Source organism: Odocoileus virginianus, chromosome 5 (genome assembly GCF_023699985.2).
Source record: "Odocoileus virginianus isolate 20LAN1187 ecotype Illinois chromosome 5, Ovbor_1.2, whole genome shotgun sequence".
NCBI classification, from domain to species: domain Eukaryota; kingdom Metazoa; phylum Chordata; class Mammalia; order Artiodactyla; family Cervidae; genus Odocoileus; species Odocoileus virginianus.
The window spans coordinates 86015427-86038113 of record NC_069678.1 but is presented as its reverse complement, the minus strand read 5'-3'; the positions used below and the strand labels follow the sequence as shown (position 1 = coordinate 86038113).

The 22687-nt window shown below is 42.3% G+C and overlaps 1 protein-coding gene across 2 annotated transcripts in view; it reads left to right on the top strand.

The window, feature by feature from the left end:
* The first annotated feature begins 5312 nt into the window (after window positions 1-5312).
* SMAP2 (small ArfGAP2) overlaps window positions 5313-22687 on the top strand; it is a 47974-nt gene continuing 30599 nt past the window's right edge. Inside the window, exon 1 of one of the 2 annotated variants that reach the window (XM_070468361.1) lies at window positions 5313-5857. In XM_070468361.1, the coding sequence (XP_070324462.1) occupies window positions 5755-5857 (103 nt within the window). In that variant the 5' untranslated portion in view covers window positions 5313-5754. The remainder of the gene's footprint in view (window positions 5858-22687) is intronic. The other variant, XM_020894091.2, reaches the window with a different exon arrangement.

Sequence of the window (22687 nt, the reverse complement as noted above, 5' to 3'; positions counted from 1 at the left end):
TATTGAACAGATTATGAGTTCACTTGAGACACTGAGTTCATTTCCATGTGACAAAATGGTAATAAAGTGGGAAACCTAATTATCCAGCTTTATTTTCAATTTTTATTTTATATTGGAGGGCTTCCCTTGTAGCTCAGTTGGTAAAGAATCTGCCTGCAGTGCAGAGACCTGAGTTCGATTCCTGGATCGGGAAGATCCCCTGGAGAAGGAAATGGCAACCCACTCCAGTATTCTTGCCTGGAGAATCCTGTGGACAGAGGAGCCTGGCAGGCTACAGTCCATGGGACTCCAAGTGTCAGACACAACTTACTGACTAAACCACCATTTTATAATGGAGTATAATTAATTTATAATGTTGTGTTAGTTTCAGGTGTATAGGAAAGTGATATAGTTTTACATACACATATTTCTATTCTTTTTCAAATTCTTTTACCATATAGGTTATTACCGAGTACTGAGTAGAGTTCCGGGTTCCCACCTATACTGTGGGTCCTGGTTGGTTATCTCAGTTTTCTTGACTAAGGTCATTTTATTGAGTATTACCTTGAATAGGCAAAGTGTCTGACCAGCGGATTAGAAACTGCTTTATTTCAGTATATGACTCAGGAGATCTGATCTCTTAGCAAGCAGATACACTAATGATAGTTTCCAATAACAACAATCCCAAAATATTCACCATACCATTTTTTGGGGGTAGTATTCTGGGCATTTTACCACAGTGACTGTTCTAACATAACAGTTTAAAAACAAGTTTCTATTTTGTACTTGTATTTATGTGAGCTGGGGTTTCAAAATATTCTGATATAAAAACCAAGAGGAGAAATCACCTGGAAGTTGAGTATATGTGGTGTCAGGTCTCTTCAATTTATCCCAGTTTCCTGAACTCCATAGGTTAATGCAACCAAACTGTGTCCAGTAGCTATTGAGACAGATTAGAAACTCCTCTCTGGTGGTAGCTAATGTGAAACAGTTTAATGACAAGATAACACAGTCACAGTATGGAATAGAGGGAACATTTTTGCAAGAATTGTCAAGGAAAAATTCAAGACTTCAAAACAAATATGTGTACTTGGGAAGAGAAGAAGTTTGCTTTGGCCGTATTCTGAGACCCTGGAATATGCATTCACTTTCCTCTGCATTTTTTTTTTATTGCATCGCCTGGGATTTTAGTTTCCTGAAAGTGAAAGTGAAGTCGTGTCCGACTCTTTGCAACCCCGTGGACCCACCAGGCTCCTCCGTCCATGGGATTCTCCAGGCAATAATACTGGAGTGGGTTGCCATTTCCTTCTCCAGGGGATCTTCCCAACCCAGGGATCGAACAGAGGTCTCCCACATTGCAGGCAGACACTGTAACCTCTGAGCCACCAGGGAAGCCCTCCAACTTATGAGAACTCAGTGTTAAATGCCCTGCTGTGAACCAGGAAGTGGGCTCTCACAGAAACTTTCAGCACCTTGATCTTTTACTTCCCAGTCTCCAGAGCTATGAGAAATACATTTCTATTTATAAGCCTCCCAGTCTATGGTATTCTGTCATGGTACTAAGACAAACGCCATCTTGAATGTTGATGGTTTCCATGTCAGAGGGAAAGAGAATCTGAGGAGTCTCAAAGCAGTGATTAAATGCTTAAGGCATGAAGGGACACATAACCTTTTTGCTCAAACTCATTGGCCACACCCACTGGTAAGAGAGCCAGGAAATAAAATCCTACCATGCACCCAGAAGGCAGAAGGCCAGAAATATTTAGTGAAGAGCATTGATTGTCTATCACTCACTGTGTGCCAAGAGCTATTCAAAGTATACTACAGGCATTATCTCAGTTAAGCTTCACAAATATCCTGTGAAAGAGGTGTTTAATATCACTGTCGTTCACAGTTTGTAGATGAAACAACCGAGGCACAGAGAGGTTAGGTTACCTGGTGGAAGTCATATATATAGTAAGCGGTAAAGCTCAGGATTTAAACCCAGTCATTCTGGTCCCATAATCTATGTGCTTAACTACTAGACTAGACAATCTCTCTCAAGATGGGAAATTTTGAGAAGTGGTGCCATAAGTCATGGAGAGGCGCTAAAGGGTTTTTTTTTTTTTTCACTTTTAATCATCATTTATTAATTTTAGACATTCTCTCTTTACTTCCTTCGGATCATGATTTAGCTTTCTTGCGTCATCGTTCCCTCCTTCCATTCTCACTAAAGGGTTTTTAAGCAGGAGACAGTCAACCAGATTTGCCATTTGGAAAGCTCTCTCCATAGAGTCAGCCTGCTTATTTAACTTATATGCAAAGTACATCAAGCGAAATGCCAGACTGGATGAATCACAAGTTGGAATCAAGACTGCTAGGAGAAATCTCACCAACCTCAGATATGCAGATGATACCACTCTAATGGCAGAAAGTGAAGAGGAAGTAAAGAGCCTCTTAAGGGTAAAAGAGGAGAGAGAAAAAGCTGGCTTAAAACTCAACATTCAAAAAACTAAGATCATGGCATTCGGTCCCATCACTTCATGGCAAATAGAAGCGGGAAAGTAGAAGCAGTAACAGATTTTCTTTTCTTGGGCTGCAGTCCATAGAGTCACAAAGAGTGGTCATGACTTAGTGACTGAACAACAACTACTCCAAAGAGTACAGTGAAGGATCAAATTAACTAAAATGCTGCTGCTAAGTCACTTCAGTCATGTCCGACTCTGTGCGACCCCATAGACGGCAGCCCACCAGGCTCCCCCATCCCTGGGACTCTCCAGGCAAGAATACTGGACTGGGTTGACTAAAATGAGACTAAAGCAAAAAGTCTATTTGCATAGCGTTGGGATGAAGATGAGAATTTGAACTAAGGCACAGTGATCATGATTTACTGGGTAAGCCTGAGCCTTTCTTTCATCCATTTGAGACTCTGTTTCATCATTTTTTTGAAAAATTGTTATGTTAATATTATTACCTATCCTGTTGGGGCTTTCTCTGGATTATGATAGATAACATAAGCAAAAACTCTGACAGTATTAAGGCTGTGGGATCACAGAGATCTAGGTTAAAAATTCCAGCTCTGCTACTCCCTAGATGAAGGAGTTTATTATTCTAAGTCTCAGTTCGCTCATTAGTAAAATAAGTGTTAAAATAAGAAAATCTAAGTAAGTTAATGGAAGAAAAATGATTACAAATGGGACATAGGTTGAGAATATTAGTTTCAGAGGAAGGCAGAATTTCTTCTAGAGAAAGAACTGAAAATTTATTTAGGAAAAATACCTTAATGAACTTATGTGTTTATGAAAGTCAAATCTCCTTAGTGGTTTAGAAGGAAAGACGTTTAGACAGAGAATCAGATTGTTTTGATTAATACAGTAGTAGAAAATTTTAGTTTTTTTCTGATGAAAGTTTTGCTTTGGGGGGAAAGTGATGAGATGGTATGGTAGTTTAGTCACTAAGTTATGTCTGACTCTTGCAACCCCATGGACTGTAGCCCACCCATGGGCTTTCCTGGGATTTCCTGGGCAAGAATATTGGAGTGGGTTGCTATTTCCTTCTCCAGGGAATCTTCCCAACCCAGGGATTGAAACTGTGTCTCCTGGATTGCAAGTGGATTCTTTACCGATGAGCCATCAGGGAAGCAGAGATGGAGGAGAGTTTGATTAGAGATAATTCTGAACATCTGGTCTTACCAGCTTCCCAAATCCACTCTTCCCATAGCAACCAGACTGACCTCTTAAAACCATTAATTGAATCACATTGTTCCCTCTCACCCCACCCCAGGACAGTGCCTCATACTTAGAAGTTTCTCAGTAACAATTTATTAGGTGATTGAAAGAATGAATGAGTGAATGAAAATATTTGCCAGATGGCAGATGGGTCCCTAAAGAAAAGGACAGCCACTGAGAAATTTTGTACTTACTCCACTCTGTAGTAAGGATGGTTATAGGCAATGATGCTTAATAATCATTTTAATTAGTTATCTATTCTTGTGTTTTACTGTAATCACCCCTCCTCTTCACCTCACCTCTCCAAATAACTTTCAATAAAGGTCTTCTGCACAAAACTCCACATTTTTGGAGAACTGAGGAATTAAACAAGAAAGTGTTTAAGCAAAACAATGTCCAAAGATGTCAATAATCGTAAGAGGAGACCTAATGAACAGAGAAACCCAGAATTCAGAAGGAGCAGGCATACCAAGTAAGAGGTAACCAGAATCCTCTGAAAATTTGGGGGAGGTTGTGACTGATGTTCCCTTATTCTGTGTTAGGAGGTTGTTGCTATTCAGTCACTACATGGTGTCCGACTCTTTGTGACCCCATGGGCTGCAGCACGCCAAGTTTCCCTTTCACCATCTCCAGGAGTTTGCTCGAACTCATGGCCAACGAGTTGGTGATGCCATTCAACCATCTCATCCTCCGTCACTCCCTTCTCCTCCTGTCCTCAATCTTACCCAGCATCAGGATCTTTTCCAATAAGTCAGCTCTTTGCATCACGTGACCGAAGTATTGGAGCTTCAGCTTCATGACATCAGTCCTTCCAACGAATATTCAGGGTTGATTTCCTTTAAGATTGACTGGTTTGACCTCCTCGCTGTTCAAGGGACTCTCAAGAGTCTTATCCAGCGCCACAGTTGGAAAGCATCAATTCTTCGGCTCTCAGCCTTTTTTATGGTCCAACTCTCACATCCATAATGACTATTGGAAAAACCATAGCTTTGGCTATACGGAACTTTGTTAAGAGGTTTAGAAGGTAGTGAAGTCTCTCAGTCGTGTCCGACTCTTTGCGACCCCATGGACTGTAGCCCACCAGGCTCCTCCATCCATGGAATTTTCTAGGCAAGAGTACTGGAGTGGGTTGCCATTTCCTTCTCCAGGGGATCGGATCTTCCCGACCCAGGGATCGAACCCGAGTCTCCCGCATTGAGGGCAGACGCTTTACCGTCTGAGCCACCAAAGAAGGTAGGACCCTTCTACTTGGCTGTTGAAGGAAAGAATAAGCTTTGGAGCATTCACAACCCAAAGATTACATAAGGATGGTAAAATTTTAACTCATAGAGAGGTTTGGGGGATTATATTGGGGTCATTCATACAAAGCGCTCGGCACAGTGCCTGGCACATAGTAAGAGCTCAGTTATTTGTTGTTTCCCTTCACTTTCCTCCACTCCCTCCACCCGCTCTCCGCCTGCTCCATTCATTCTTTTCCAAGGACTTGCAGGGGGCGTGCCCAATCCTCTCTCCGCCCTATCCAAGCCCCACCCCTCACTTCTGCCCGGATTGGTTCTTGAGAAGCGGAGCGGAGGGAAGAGCCCAGTCCGGAGCGGTGGGGGCGGGGCGCATGCGCGGGCTGGGCTGGGTGGAGGAGGAGAGGAAGAGCTGCCGGAAGTAGGCGGCTGAGGTGGTGGTAGAGCAGGCGGCAGCTGCCAGGGAAACCGAGGCGCGGGAGCCGTAGCCCGCTGACAGGCAGACCCGGGGTCGTCTCTGCGCCCGGCAAAAGCAGGAGGCCCGAGAGTCCCTGTTGCCTGGGCCGAGGGTCCCTGTCTAGTCCGGCTGCCTCGTTGGGACCCGGGCCTTTCCCTTAGCCCGCCAGGGGGCGCCGCTCTGAGGGGGCTGCAGAGTTGGGGGGCGGGCGCGGCTGACTGGAGAAGGGGCACTGGACTGGGCAAGGGGAGAGGGCTCCCTCGTTCTCAAGAGGTGCCCTGGGCCGGGGACCGGGAGTCCTCACCTCCGGACTGAGGCAGGGGTTTCTGGGGGCTAGGAGGGCGCGTCGCCCTCTGCCCCCGCCGGCACCCTGGCTATGACGGGCAAATCGGTGAAGGACGTGGATCGGTACCAGGCGGTCCTGGCCAACCTGCTGCTGGAGGAGGATAACAAGTTTTGTGCGGACTGCCAGTCTAAAGGTAGCGCATCCTTCCCAGCGGGCGAGGGGTCCAGCCTCCGGGCGACACGGGGGAGGCGACCTGTGTGGGAACGGGGGGGTCTCTAGAGCTTAGGGGGCCCCGATCGTCTAAATGGTAACGCGTGCTACCCTTGTTGAGGAGGCTGCTAGGTGTTCTGGGGCGCCGGGATTGGTGTGGGGAGAGGTTGCGAGGGCGAGTGTGTGTGTTGAGGCTGGGGTGGGGGGCGGGGCGGGGATGGTCGGGGTTGGGGGAAGTGGCATGGTGTGTGTGGGTGAGAATGTCTATATTTCAGGGCTCTGAATGAGTTCTGCGCCGACTGTCGCTGCATCTCGCAGCCTTCCACTTGGAGAGCTGGGGGGTGAACTGCAGCGGGGCGCGGAGGGGGTGGGGAGGAGAGGGAAGTGAGATGACGGGGAGGAAAACTGCTTAAATGGTTTTTTAAAGGTGCTGAGCGTGGCTGCCTGCTATTTGGTTAGCAGTTCCTTCTGTCATTTTACAGCCTTGCTGAGATGTGACAGAGTGCTTAGGTGGCTTTCCTCTTCCAGGATGTGTGGAGGGGGGAGCTGGCTTATGCAGTGACACAGTGCGGATTTCTAGACAGCCTAGCCCTGGCTTGTGGAGTGTGTTGGAGGCCTGATGAGTGTGTGGTGGCAGGAACTAGCAGATTATGGCTGTAGTGCAGGGTCGGTTTAATCAGTGCAGAGAAGGGAACAAGGGCTGCATCGAATTTGTTACTTGCATGGTGCTCATCCTTCTAAAGGTGAAATACGATCATGGCAGAGCTGTTTAGTCTTTGTTTTCTGTGTCCTCAAAGATTCATGATTTGATACAGTTACAAATCAGTATGCTACCAAAGCTTGGTTATTAGTGAAATATTTGCACTTGAAATTGATAGATTACAAATATTTTGTTTCCTTATTTTCTTTCTGAATTCTTTGGAATATAAATTGGAGTTGGGAAAATTCCTTTTTTGGTTTGGGAGCTATTGCTAATTTACTTTTGTTCATAACGCAGTGAATTTACCTGGATTGTTTGCCATATAGCATGTTGGGCATATAGTACACAACAAAGATTCGAATGTATTTGTCTTTATCAGTATTGAGAAAGGAATTACATGCTTAATTGATACTTTCACTTAGTTACCTTTTATTTTGAAGAAGTAAGATTATGTAAGGAGATGGGGAGAGAGACATTGGACACCCAGTAGTATATTTTAGTGTCCTTTACCAATGGGTAAAAGGCATGTGGCATTAGGAAAGCAGATCCCCCGCCTTCTTTCCTGAATTTTTGCATTGGCAAGAATTCATTTTAAAAAGTATTATAGAATCAGTTTATGTTGAGTAGGTTAATTTCTTATAGTTGACTCTCATGAGGTCTTCTGCTAGCTCTCTGGGAAGATTTGGCTTAAAGTTTGGGAGTATATCTCTTTGACTTGACTCAAATTCCCTGTGTCCTCAGTTGACAGATCTTGAGTCACAGTGAAGCAACCCTCCGAGTGAGCACTGCTCCGTTTGGGGAGTCAGATACCATTTTGATAATCGGTACCACCCCCATCCCCCATTTCCCATACCACTCTTGTACTTACTCATATTCCAACAAAACATAGCACATGGAAGAGAGGTTGATTCATCACCTCCAAATTTTCTGTTGCTCTTTATCAACAGAATTACTGGGGATCAGGTAATAAAACATTAGTCAGTTCATTCTTAATGAGAATTGGTAACTGCTGGCCTGTAAACTTTATTAACTGCTCTTGATAGTAGAATCCTGGGTCCTGAGATGATTTCTTTTCACGAATTAGCTTTACATTTTGGCTTGGTGGCTTCAGTGACTTGGCCATTCTATTAAAAATGAGATGACAATGTGTCAGTCAGTCATCGTTCAGTTCAGGTCAATGAGATATTTGTGGCCTCAATTTTTGCAGTTTGTGAATTAGCTAGCCCCTTCTACTCTTTGAACTCCTCCCATTCATTTTCCCTCTCCTTTTTCCTGATTGTGGTTGTCATAATGGTCATGTGGACAAATGTCAGATCGTGGAAGGAAGAGACACTTGAATCCGTAGATTAAGTTATCTCTTAGCTCTGGTAAAAAACACATTTAGTGGGAGGAGGAATTTTAAAGCTGCATGCTAAAATGAGGTTTGTACTTGGGTATTTATCTGTAGGTCTCATGTCCTTTCTTATTGAGAAAATTGAGAGCTTAATTGTATAGGACCTGGTGAGTGATTGCTTACTAATCCATTAACATAAAATCAGATGATGTAACCCTGAACTGCAGACCTATGAACAGGTATTTGTGTAATGTTTCAAAATAACTCTGGCAGTAATTCTTTTTTTTTTTTTTTGGCAGTAATTCTTAAAAAAGAATCTTATACTGATTTAAGAATAATATTATAAGATACATAATTTGAATATCAGAATAGAGAATAAACATGTGTTCTCTTTGTGTAGTATAAGTTTTGTTGGTTCTGGGATTTTTGTTTTTGTTTTTAACTCTCTTGAGCATGAGACTCACAAGTTTCCAGTACCTCTAAGGCATTGAAATAATTTATGTGGGAATGGAGGCTACTTTGGTACTGCCTTTAAAACAAATGCTTCAACTTGCTTTAGGCTGAAAGATGTGGTTTCATCACCCAAAGCCTTTAACTTACTGTGACCTTTAGGGTAAAATTTGGGGCTGACTGAAGTTGTGGTAGAAGAGAGAACAAACATACTGAACATTTCAGATATGTTAATGGTTAACTCCACCTTGTTGAGGCCAGGTCCCATTTTTGGAGGTTTAGTCTGTAGCTCTGCAATTCCATATTTTATCTGTATGCCTGGAATAACTCCTAATCAGCCTCTTCAGAGAGTGGTTTAAGCTGGACACTATCCTATTTACCATGAAAGGATCTACCTTTCTGATGACCTGCATACTTAGGTCCAGTGTTGGGATGTTCCTTTCTCGGTATCAAGGTTCGTGAAAAATTGAGAGCTGTTTAATGAGCAAAGAATTAGAATGGAAGAAATTTGATGGTCTTGAGGAATATTTACTTTCAACTGTGAAATACCACATAGAATTCTGGAGTCTGACAGAAACTTTGTAATACCTTTTTACTTCTCTGTTCTTCTAATCCCCATCTCAGAAATGTTTCACTTCAGATCTCCTGGCCACTGCCTTTGTTCCAACTCCCATTACGTGTTCTTAAATTCAAATTTCCTTTTTGAAAAACCACTTTCATGTGGTTCAAAATTCAGAAAGTTCAAAAGGAAATATATTCAGTGAAAAGTTGTGTTCCTGTCCCTGACCCCTTAACCAACTTTTCCCAGTGCTTCTGGAGGTAACCCCTGCTGTTATATGACTTTTAAGAGATGATACATACATAGATAACTTCATTTAAGTATATTCCTTTTCAGTGCTTTTATGCAAATAATAGCATGTTACCCAAAGTCCATGGCACCCTGTGTTCTTTTTCTTCTTTAATATTTACTTTTTTTTTTTTTTGGCTGCATCAGGTCTTAGTTGCAGCCCTCGGATCTTTCATTGTGGTGCTTGGGCTGAGTAGCTGCAGTGGGTCCAGTAGTTGGAACACATAGGTTTTAGTTGCCCTGCAGCATATGGGGTCTTTGTTCCCTGGCCAGGGATTGAACCTGCATCCCTGCACTAGCAGACAGATTTTTAATCACTGGACCACCAGGGAAGTCCCATCCTTTCACATTTTCAGTCAAGTGTATAACATGAAGGGCATGGAGATTCCCTCTCCACACACAGTAAGGAGTGTTTGTTCTCTCAGGGTATAAAGCTGAAAGATATGCATGATTTGGAAACATCTGCTCTCATTTAAGTCATCTTTGACAGTGCCCTAGCCCCCATCCATAGCACATGTAAGCTCACCTTTCAGGTTCAAAGAATCAGAGCTGTAGACTTTTAAAAATATGTATTTATTTATTTATTTTTGACCTCCTCAGGTCTTAGTTGCCCCAAGGCATGTGGAATCTTAGTTCTCCAACAAGGGGTCACACCCACATCCCCTGCATTGGAAGACAGATTCTTCCAATGGAAGGACTTCCAATGGGTCACTGGACCTCCAAGGAAGTCCCAGAGCTGTAGACTTTTGTTGGAAAGTGAAAGTCACGTCTGACTCTTTGTGACCCCACAGTCTATACAGTCCATGGAATTCTCCAGGCTAGAATACTGGAGTGGGTAGCCTTTCCCTTCTCCAGGGGAATCTTCCCAACCCAGGGATCAAACCAAGGTCTCCCGCATTGTAGGCAGATTCTTTACCAGCTGAGCCACAAGGGAAACACAAGAATACTGGAGTGGGTAGCCTATCCCGAATCCAGGAGATCTTCCTGACCAAGGAATCGAACTGGGGTCTCCTACATTGCAGGCAGATTCTTTATCAACTGAGCTATCAGGGAAGCCCTTTGATGTTGGAACATCCAGTTAAAGTCTATTATTCTGCTTATTTTAGCTTTGGGATCTTCAGCATACCACCTGACTTTCTCAGTTTAGTTTTCCTCATTTGAAAAATAAAAATACCTTGTAAACTAAAGTGTTACACACATGTAAGCACTATTTATCATTACTATTGCTGAATTCATTTATTTCATCTTAATTTTATTCATTCATTCCACTTTCAGACTTTATTCCCTTAAATACCCTAGTTACTGGAAGCCACAGTTAGAATGACTCACTGAATAACTCACTGAATAATAAAATGCACCTAGTTTTTAAGCCCAAACCATCTCCTGTATATGGGTTTTTAGCATTTTTGCAAATGTACTTTATGTACTCTTGGTGATGGTCCCTGGATGTTGCTTGACACTTAAAAGTTGTATGAAAGATTAGACCAGGATATCTTTGTGTAGACATTTTTAAAATATTAGTCCTAAATTCTAACTGTGGTAAATTCATCTCTAGTTTTGCTTTACTTTTGTTTTCTGTCAATAGCTAAATCATTGCTTGTTGAATATCATTCCTTAGAATATGACCATTGTTATCAGTTTTTAATTATTTTAGCTGTATCTGTGGCATCTTTTAAGAGATTTTTTTTCTTAATTGCCACAGACCTGGACAGTAGAAGGTATTTTCCTTCCATCTCTAGTTGTTAGACACCCTTCTCCAGCCAAGATCAAATAACTCTCTTATCTTTTTACAGCTCATGCATTTTGACTCTGACCATTGTATTAGGCTGACAGAGTTATACTGAAAGTAATTAAAGTCATTAGGTTGTCATTTATTTTATTTTACTTATTTATTTGGTTGAGGCATACCAGATCTTGGCTGTAGCTCACAGGCTTAGGTGCCGCGCGGCATGTGGGATCTTAGTTCCCTCACCAGGGATCGAACTGGCATCCTCTGAACTGCAAGGCAGATTCTTAACCACTGGACCACCAGGGAAGTCCCTAGGTTGTCTTTTAATATCAACTTGTTCAACCTGTTCCCTGGGAGACACTTTCCTATTCGTTCTCCCTGTCCTTTAAATATCATCCAGTGGCAGTGGGATAGATAGTACAAAATGCCTTGTCTTCTGAGAGTGCAATCCCACACTGTATGTATTCATTCAGAAAATGCTCTTAAGCACCTGCTTTGTGTCAGACACTACCAAGACATGTAGATTAAAAGATAGGGCCTTTGGTCTCTAGATTTTATAGTCTAATGGGCAAGCAGATGTGTAAACAGATGAATGATGCAGTGTAGTAATTATCATTGTAGCATTGTGTGCAGGGAGAAATGAAAGCAAGCAAGGAAGGAAGCAAGTTGAAGGAAGCAAGCAAGTCTGCTTAGGAAGTCATGGCTCAGAGAGACAAGAAGGCTATGTCTTGAATGATAAGCATGATTTTGTCAGGTGAATTTAGGGGACTTTGCAGTCCAAGCTGAGGAAGAAGAATGTGCAAAGTCTCCAAGACGTGCTGTAAGGTGTGTGTGAGGTTCTTTAGTATATTCTCACTACATGTTGGGGATTGACAAGGGCTCAGGTAGGCAGAGACATGTCAGATTAGCTCTGTAATTGACTTGCTGTGTGGTGTTGAAGTTATAAATATGCATTAGACTCTGTTATATAAGAAACCCACAGGATTGGAAGTCCACCTGCTACTCAAATGGAGTTGTAAATATAGCAAACGTGAAATGTTTTCTAATTGCTGAGTAGTAAGGAGGGTCAGAGTATTGTGCCCGCTAGATTTCCCTTCATAAGTGCTTTCACTTATCTGAAAGAAGTCTAGTGAAATACCAGCCGGAGATGTCATGCCGTTTCTGGAGTTGATGACGTTGAATTTTTGAGGCTGAGCATGCTCTCACACTCAAGCAGTCTAAGAATATTTCATGCGAGCCCTTGGTTGTTCAATGCTTGTGTGTGTGTTCAGTCATTGTCTGACTCGTTGCGACCCCATGGACTGTAGCCCTCCAGGCTCTTCTGCCCATGGAACTTTCCAGGCAAGAATACTGGAGTGGGTTACCTTTTGCTTCTCCAGGGAATCTTTGCAACCCAGGGATCGAACCTTGTATCTCTTGTGTCTCCTGTATTTGGCAGGTGAATTCTTTACCAAGAGCACCACTTGGGAAGCCAGATGTGTAAACAGGCAGCTGCAGCCACCTCTCTCAGTATACCTTTCAGCAAATCTATTGCTTTTAAATAAATCAGAAAACTACCTTCTTTCTGCATTTTTCATCTGATATCATGGTATGTAGGTGGCAGCTTTCTTGGGCAGAGTTGTCTGTATAACTGTTCACCACATGAGTCATTGTCTGTTTCTGTTCTGCCTAAAAATTCCATCTTGGAAATAATGTCATGCAGTTGGAGACCACAACACTTGACTTGTTATGTGCCTTGTGGCTGGCTTTGTGTGTGATACTGGAAGCTACCTGCACCATAGGGAGGAGATAAAGTGACATTAAATAGACTCAAACTCAATTCCTCCAAGTGATAGCTCCTGTGAGAAAGATGCCCAGCAAGAATCTGCATCAAACACTCATGTGTTTTTCATTAAAGCATACAGTGCCTAACTTTTATTATTGTGACTGAAGTGACTTAGCAGCAGCAAATCCTTATCACAGTTGTATTTTTGTTTGAGCATGTTGCCAGTTTAAGTAGATACTAACTTTGAAGAAGTTCTCTACTGGCCCCTGGAATGTGACAGTTCAGCATACCACGCTGAAAAGGTAGGAACCACATCTGTGTAGAGTAGAACCCCTTAAAGTTAATTCACTTTTACCAAATTCCTCTATTTTTAAAGAAATATTCCTATGCTAGTTAACTTCTTAAAATTGTAATTTGCTGCAGTTCACTAGAAAGTAAACTGCATGAGGGCAAGAGTTTTGTGCCCGTTTTGTTCAATATAGTATTCCCAGCATCCAGTATTGCCGGGCACAGGTCAGGCTCTCAGTAAATATTTGTTTGAATGATACAAATCCTTTGTTTCTTATTAAAAGAAATCCTTTATAATTTATCTGAATGTGTAATTCTTAGGAAATCTAAGTTTTAAAAATATATTTAAAAGTCAGGGACCCTTCAGAGAAACAAAAAACACTATAGGAGATACAAGCAGAGGGAATTTAATATGGAATAAGTTCCACAGGTGATTAAAGAGCCAAGAAGGTCAGTGGGCTGGTGAGACAACCCAGAGATTGGCAACACTTGGGACCTCCTATGCCCAAAGGAAATTAGAAGGTGCTGATGTCAGCAAAGGCCAGAAGCCTGAGCCATCCGCTGTGACCAAGAAGAGTCGAAAGTAGAGCTGTCTGGTGGCAGCTGGAACTCGGACCAAATAAGATAGAGAGTGTTACCCTGGCTTCCCCCCTTCTCCTGCCTCTTATCCTTATCAGTGCCTCCCATTGATGGAACTTACCAAGAAATTAGTTGGCAAGGGAGCCTGGGAGATGTAGTTCCCCATGATAGTGTGGAGGAAGGGGAGGGTCCAGGTTGAGACAGGCAAAGGCACTTAAATCTCCAAGATGCAGTTCTTTCTGCTTGTAAGAAAACAGTTGAGTTATTTTGGATAAAGGATAAGAAGGGTGTTCAGGCCAATGCTTCTAAAGGAGCTTAACTGTTGCCAAAACAATAATTAGTCCTGGGAAGTAATGTAACAACTCAGTCATTGCCTGTTTAATTAGGATGCATGACTTCTGTGAAATCTGTATTTGACTTTCCATCTGTGCCAGGAGCAGTTTATCGTTTGGTTACTTGGAAAATAAGTTCCCACCCTGCTAGTTCTGGGAAGCCTTAGGCATGATGTGTGATCCTGAGCTTGCCCCATCCACAACTAAACACTCAAGTCAGTAGCACTTAAGATGTGCAAAGAGTTTTGAGGATTGCAGCCTTAAAACATGGTATGGATTAGACTTTTCTGATTGTTAAGCTGGAGCCAATTTTCCTTGTGTCGGGTATCTCTTTAAAATAGTTTGATTGGTTTGTTCCCCTCCCTCAACAAGCTTAGATCAGTTACCACTGGGTGAGAGAGGTGAGACTGCTGGACATACTGTCTTCTATGTTGTTGTTGCTCAGTGACCTAGTCGTGTCCGACTCTTGTGACACCATGGACTGCAGTCTGCCAGGCCTTACCGTCTCCCGAAGTTTGCTGAAGTTTGCTGTCTTCTATACTGGACCTGAAAAATATTTTGTCTTATTCAGAAGGTTGCTGCTGCTCCTTATAAAGACAAAGCTTCTCAGGTTATTGCTACTAGTTTTCTTCTTGATGATGAGGTGTTTAATGAGTTATGTGATACAAATTGAGCACTTTGTAGAAGTGCTTTTTTTGTCAATCAGGTCATCTGCCTTTGGGCACCTGCCACATTATTGGAATTTGTGGAACTAGGCCAGCAAGGGTTTTTCAGTGGAGTGTGAGCATGCTTTTGCTTTTAGGTGGTTATTTTCCCGCAGAAGCTATGGGTAAGGACCTCTCATTGAGTAAAGTTACCTTTGGTAAAAATTGCATAGGTTTCATTGTTTTTCTCTTCTTTTCCAAAAATTAGTTTCCTCATAGCAAGTAATACTGTAATTCACACATGTGATTGAAGTGTAATTTGATATTGTAAAAAGCATATCTGCCTGCTTCCCAGAGTACCAGTTCTTCCCAGCCAGTCCCTTTCACCTTAAGAGGTACACCTATGTGTTCTTGAAGCCTCATATTTATTAATTACAATATTTCACTACTGTATTTGACTCTTCCACTTTCCAAACTTTCTCTTTTCCTACCCCACTCTTCTGGATCCTGTATTTTCCCCACAGGCTTTGTGGATGCTGCTCCATTGATGGCTGTACTGCAGGTCCCTTCCCAGTGGAAAACCCCAGAGATGAGCCAAATCTGCCTTCAGCTGTGGCCACCCATCAGCGTAAGGTCACCCTGGTGGTCGTCTTCAGTTTGTGCATCACTCCCCTGAAGCCCCATGCTCCCTCTCGTGTGGCTAGAACTTGTCCTGGGGTCCCACCTCTGCAGCCTGTTGCTGGGGTTTTATTGTTGCTGCTCGTTTTCAAATAATGTTAAGTAGTTTTCTGACCATTTTTGTTGACCATAGCCCTCTTTTCCCCATTTGTATATTTCCTATGGGTATTCTGGTTTGCTTTTTAAATAGCTGTTGGATATGGTTTATTTAGAAAGTACTGGATTTCATAAGTACACTTGGAGAACGCTTTGTTTATCCTTACTGAATTTCAAGTCAAAACGTTCAAAAAGAACTGTCTTATTCAGAAACAATGAGAACTGGATCCCTCATGCTCCTTGTCATTTCTCCTCACCCAAGGAACAAGCATGTAACTTTTCCATTTTATGACATATTGAAAATAATAGAGCAAATACAGGAGGAGGAGAGACCTACTCTCAGCTGCAGCTGATAAGCCTGTCCCCACATAGAGATGTGAGGAAATAGAGCACCTTTTCTTTCCCTTTGTTGCAAACAGCCACACTGTCTTTCATGGCAGTTGCTGGTGATGGGAAGTCCATAAATATCCCCACGCCTGTATCACAGAGCTTACATCTTGAGATGTGGGTTTACATGTTAGTCCTACAGTGTTATTTCCTGAATGCACACAGTGAACTTTAACTCCTTCCTCTTTTCTTATCTTAGTGGAAGTCCCCTCTGTGTGTGTGTAAATTTAGAAATGCATTCTCTAGTGTTTCAAGTCTTGAGTTAAAAATTGTGTATTAATATTATTTAGACGGTTCTTGTTTAAGTGCCTTAAAAAAATAGTTACCTACAGAATTTTCCATCCTGTGCTGTTGATGGAGGGGACATTAGTGTCTTTTCATGTTGACACTTTACCACTTGGGTTATCACTGACCCAAGCCCTCTGATGAGAAAGAGGAAGGAAACTCCCTATTCTTATCATGATGCTTGTGTTCAAAATAGCTGGAAACAATGGACTTAATGGAGACCATTTGAAGTGTGACAGCCGATTTGAAAAAGAAGGAATGAAAAGACTCAGCCTCTTCTGCTGTGTTGAAAGCATTTTTATTGAGAGAATAGCTGTAAGGGACTGGGAACTTTGTCTCTCCCAAGGTAGATGTCAGGAGTTGAGTTAGAAGAACTGTTTCAGACTAAGGGGAATTTTGAGGTCTTTCTGGTAGTGTGAGTGCTGTGTTAACATTCCTAGCTTTCCTGTGAGAAAAAGGAAGCATCATTAAATACAGCATTGGAATCCGGAAGATTCCAAATCAGCTCCTCTGAGCCTTCTGACTTGGTTTTGAGCCTTGTCTGTGAATAGGCATCTAACATAAGTGACTCAAATTAAGGATCAGTAGGAACAGATTCCCAGGCCAGTTGTGCTTATTAGCTAAACATCATTAAATGCTATTTCTTTAAAAAAGAAAAACTATCTTTTTCTCATTATGAAAGTTATTCATATTTGTGATGGAAATCATTGGAAAGTGTGAAAAAGTATAGTAATGTAGAAGATATTTCATATAATCCTTATCGCCCATTTTTACTTCAGCTTATACTGTAATATAATTTTATATCATTATTGTTTTGCTTAATATTTATCATAAGCATTTTTCCTGACATTAAAAACATTTAAATGCCTTTATTGTACTCCATTGTTTGAATATATCATTACTTAATTCTTGCCCAGTTGTTGAACATTTGGGTCTTAAATTTTCAGTGTTATAAATTTTTTTGTAATGAGACAATGTGAATTTTGGTGTTGCTGTTAGACTCATGGGTTATTTATGCGTTCAGAGTTGAGTAGTGATGTGTGCCTTTTAATTTTAAGGAGTTGTCAGGGAGTTCTCCAATTGAGCCCCTGTGGAGAAGGAGATCCAACCAGTCCATCCTAAAGGAGATCAGTCCTGGGTGTTCATTGGAAGGACTGATGCTTAAGCTGAAACTCCAGTACTTTGGGCCACCTCATGTGAAGAGTTGACTCATTGGAAAAGACCCTGATGCTGGGAGGGATTGGGGGCAGGAGGAGAAGGGGATGACAGAGAATGAGATGGCTGGATGGCATCACCGACTCGATGGGCATGAGTTTGAGTAAACTCCGGGAGTTGGTGATGGACAGAGAGGCCTGGTGTGCTGCGATTCATGGGGTTGCCGAGTCGGACACGACTGAGCGGCTGAACTGACCTGAACTGAGAGGTGGCCTTGCTGTGGGGGCTGTCGTTTTGAACTGCCTCATTGTAGTGGACATTTGAGACAGCAAAGAGCTGGGGAGAATCTAGGCTTAACCATAAGGAACAGATTTACAGGACATGATCACTGCAAGATGGGCCAAGATATATTTTTATATCTGACGTGCACTTTGCACATTATGTCCTTGATATGTGGAACTGTTCTGTCGGGCCATTGATCAGCATCTTATGTTGTTCGTACAGGCCTCCTTCACTTAAACTCAGGCCACTGGGAAGAAGGATTAGAAGCCCTACTATGGTGGAAAGGGGATAACAGCCACTGGTTTTGGTTTTTGTTTTACAAGGCTTTCTTTAGATTGTGGATTCCATAAGGACAGGGACTGTGTTCCATGTTTCCCTGTTACCTAATGCTGAACATCTGCTGCATAGTGTCTGTTTCTGTAACCACTTTTTTGGAGTATAATTTGCAACATTGTGTTAGTTTCAGATGTACCGCAAAATGATTCAGGTACACACAGAGACACTCACACATACATATGTGTGTGTGTGTGTGTGTGTGTGTGTATACACATTCTTTTTCATTCTTTTCCATTATAGGTTATTAAAAGATATTAAATATAGTTCCCTGTGCTATACAGTAGGTCCTTGTTGTTTATCTATCTTATATATAGTAGTGTGTATATCTTAATTCCAGACTCCTAATTTATCTTCCTACCCACAAAAATTTTGCTTTTAGGTTGAATTACTTTACGTTTGTCCCCAGTATCATCTTTTTCTCATCTCTTTCCAATCCGCACTCTTGACTGGGTTGGTGCAGAATGATGTTGTTTGCTGAATGGGGTAGAGTGTGTTCTGTGAGCATTGTGAGCACTATCCTAGTCATGCATGTTAAGGTCATACTCTTTTTCCTGTTTTATTTCTTGAAAGTCACCTTTATCCTCTCAACTCAGATATTTGAAGCTCTGTGACATTGCAGGAAGCCCAGCAGGTGAATTTCGTGGTTGCTTTGTGGTCATTGCTTTTGTGTGCCATTTCTTCTGTATGCTCCTGGCATCTGTGCCACGTTGAAAGCTGGAGCCAGTCACAAAGCTATTACTCTGTCCTTTCCATAGGAGGTTTTATTGTGACACATCATTGGGTGGGGGAAGGGGGCGGGATGTAGCAGGGGGCGTGAAACTGGAGGCTGAAATAGTAGCCCTTTAGCCTTTTTTGTGGGATGGGAGTGAATATTTAGACACTGTTCTCAGGTGCTATAGAAATTAATCATAACCTTGCAGAGCTTTTAGAAGCTGTCCTTGTCCCTGCTGGAACAGGTTTGTCTAATTTGAAGAAAACCGCTTTGGCTCTTTTGAAGTTGTGGTTTTTCCTTGAGACCTGCCCTGGGTTCCCCTGCATAAAGTTCCCTTTGCAGGAACTTTCTATCCACACAGCTGGCATCTTGCCCCACCCCCTTCTGACCTGTACCTCATCATACCCGATTCTGAAACACCTGGCTTGTGAAACCTTGTAGTGAATGTCTTCCTCTGGAAGGGTAGATCTCCACCTTTTCTCCGCTCCCTTAAGCCAGGGCTGTTTCGATGACTAACATTCTATGTGTCCCAAAACTAACTGGCTGTACTTTGATCCCAGGATTCATTTCTGTTCTGCTGTTTGTTTAGGAATGAAAGTTCTCTAGCTTTTGCATGCGGTTGTGATGCAGTTAAACTGGCACTGGTTTTCCATCGATTTGCTGTTGGTTGGGGGCTCCTCTGATGTGCTGGGAGAGCTGCACACCAGTGTGGGAGGGAGAAGTTCACATGTCTGTGTTCTTGTGCACGAGTTCATCTGCTGACTCGGAAGGTTTTGTCTAAAGCCTCTCTCTGCCTGTGTGAAAAGCATGAGCTTCCCTTCAAACAACTGAAAAATGAGTTCCGCCTGGCCGCTTGTTCTTCGCTGTCCTCCACTTCTGGGCTTCCTCTGAGGAGGAGGACTGTGGGTGAGAAGGGGTGGGAGATGAACCTTCATACACAAGCTCAGGCATTGGGCTTTCCAGGAGCAGAGAGTAAAAAGTATGTGGTAAGAGAAAAGAGCCCTTGAAGAACAGGGTATCAATATAGTGACTATTATTGAGCATCTTCTGTGTATAACACATTTCAGGCGGAGAAAGATGATTCTAATTCCAGTCCATCTGATGATTTCTTCTATGAACTTGGGTAAATGACTTGACCTCTCTGGGTCTTAGATTCTCCAGTTGTGCTTGGACTAGATAATTCTTAAAGTTCTTTCCAGCTTTGGAATTCTGTATCTCAGTGTTTATCTCTTTGTTATGGAACAAGAGAGGCAGCTTTTCCACAGGATTGGTATATTCTTATATCTCACATGCTCCAAACTAAATGGCTTAAAATAAAGATGGCTTCTCCAGGGCAGAACTTCTCAACCTGAGCACTATTCATGTTTGGATACTTTGTTCAGAGGTTGTCCTGTGTAGGAGGTTAGGGATTACCCCTGGCCTCACCTGTTAGATTCCAGTCGCACTGTCTGCCAGTTGTGACGACTAAAAATGTCTCCAGACACTGACATTGCCCCTTGGGGGGAGGTTACTTCGTTTGAGAAGTACTGCTATGGAGGAAGAAGAGTGGGAATGGAGGCTGAAGCATTGGTCAAGAGCTCTATCACCCCTCTTTGATAGCTTATTCTAAAGATATGCCTCCCCCAAATGGGCAGGCTCACTTTGCATCTTCAGTATTTTTTTCAGGATATGAATAGATACTGGTTGTTGCAAAGAGGAAGTTAAAGCTTTAACCGGAAGTAACTAAAGAATTAACTGTCTCCAGAGGGTGAAGACAGTACCTTCTGGTGAATCAAGTTAACGTCCGTTTCCTGAAGTGAGGTCATGAGTGATAGGAAATTAGTTTAATTATAATGTCAAGTTTTGAAATATCAGGTCCACCTGGCCTTGAAATAATTGCCCAGCTGTCAGCTCAGTGATCCGTCTGTATATGCCTCCTCCCCCCAGCCTGATGAAAGCCTTTGAGATAGTGACCGAAATGTTGTAGCTTTCTTACAAGATCTGGGTTTTATCCTTATTACTCTTGCTACAAAATGTTGGTTTTATTTTATTCTTTTAAAATATTTTAAATTTTTTGACCATTTTTTGAGGTACAATATAACATTGTGTAGTTTTAGATCTACAGCAAAGTGATTCAGTTATACTTGTATATATGTGTGTGTGTGTGATTCTTTTCCATTATTGATCATTAAAGATATTGAATATAGTTCCTTGTGCTATACAGTAGGTTCTTGTTGTTTATCTTATGTATAGTAGTGTGTATATGTTAATCCCGGGGCTTTCCAGGTGGCTCAGTGATAAAGAATTTGCCTGTTAAGCAGGAGATGCAGGTTCAATCCCTGTATCAGGAAGATCCCTTGGAGAAGGAAATGGCAACTCATTACAGTATTCTTGCCTAGGAAATCCCCTGGACAGTAGCCTGCCAGGCTCCTCTGTCCAGGGGGACACAGAAGAGTCAGACACAGCTGAGCGACTGAGCATACACTTTTACTTGTCCCCAGTGTCATCTTTTTCTCACCTCTTTTCAACCCACATTCTTGACTAGGTTGGGTGCAGAATGATGCTCTTTGCCGGTTCGGGTGGAGTGAGCTCTGTAAGCATCCTTGGGATGTTCTGGGCCCCCAGAGCCATGACTGAGACACGTGAGCCTGTGTCAGTGTCCGTCCCTCAGTCCTGGCAGGCTCTGTGTTCCATTCCAGCTGAGCCTCCGCGGGAGTAATTGGCCACATGGAGCCTTCAAGCCAAACAATTGTTTGTACTGAGATAGTCTCACTGTTTAGCTCCTAATGAAATAATCTCCTTCCTGCCCCCAATGAAAGCAGCTCTTTTTTATTTCCTCCCTCCCCTTTTCAGAGAAGCCATGCCTCAGCTACCACTCTTCTAGCTTATTCATAAATGCTTTAAGCAGGGTCTTTGTGTAGAGGAAATTAGCTAGAGCCAAAATATCCCGGCTAACTGGGATACAAGGAACATTAAGGACATCCTTCTTCCTAATTTTCTGCGTAGGATATTTAAATCATCTTTGTGTGGTTTTCTGAGTAATAAGGGATTCAAACCTCAGGTCCACATAGGAGAAATACTCATACTATGTTTTTTTAAAAGTATGCCATCTTAGGCAGTTATTACCTAAAGGAGCTGACAAAATAAAAATATATAGAACCCAGCAACAGAAAAACTGTACATGAGTGCCATAGGAGTACTGAGAGAGTCAGAATAGGAAGGAAAAAGACTTGCTGGAGAAAGTGGATGGAGCAAGATTTTCACAAAATGATGTTTTGCAAGTAATAGCTCATGTAGAGCTGTTTGTGAGCTATGTTAAGTTCATTCAGAAAGTGTAAGTAATCCAGTTTTCCTTACTTGTCAAAACTGAGAACCTCCAAAACGTAAATCCAGGAAAGTGAATCCACAGGTAGAGATGGAAAGGCATCCAGGTGACCCCAGCATGTCCTGCTTCTCTTCCATTGTTATGTGCCTCTCCTGGGTTATTAATGCTCTCAGCACACTGCTGCCTCTGCGCTAAAGCTCTGGCTCGTACATAGACACCGATCATTTCCTTTGATTCTTTGCTCTTAGCCCAGTTAGCACCGTTCAGAACTCTGAGTACAAAGAGGGAGCAAAAAAGAAAACTTACCACAAAATATATGAAACTGAAAAACAGTCACTCTTTGAAAGTTTAATTGCTTATCCTGCCTCGACTTCTTCCCAGTCCATGTTCAGCTTCATAATCCTGAGGTCGCTTGCTTAGCTTCTAACCAGTGTAGATGCTTAATTACCTTGCTTTTTTTTTTTTTTTTCCTCAGCACCAGGCCCTCCTCCATGGGAATGGTGCTATTTAAGGACCCACCAACCAGGAATTTTCTCTCGAAAGAGCTCGACCCAGAGCATAAAGCCAAACTAGCCTTCTTATGGTGCTGCTGCTCACTTAAGGCCCTTTTACTCATTTCTCAGCGGATAGAGAAATCTTGCCTCTTCCTAAGGTTACTGGCATAGTCAAAGACCTGGTCCTGCAGGTGGATCTCAAGATTCTGGAGGATCTTGAGGGTCTTCCCACTTGGAGGCCCAGTGCTTTGTACCACAACTTTCATATTGGTCTCTCGTGGGAGCATTTATTTAAAAAGAACTGTGAACATACTGTTTTTGTTTTTTTAAGAAGGTAAAACTTTTATTTTGATGGCATAAAATTTTAAAACATTTAAACAGCAAAACATATGCTAAACAAAATAACAGGTTAAAGAG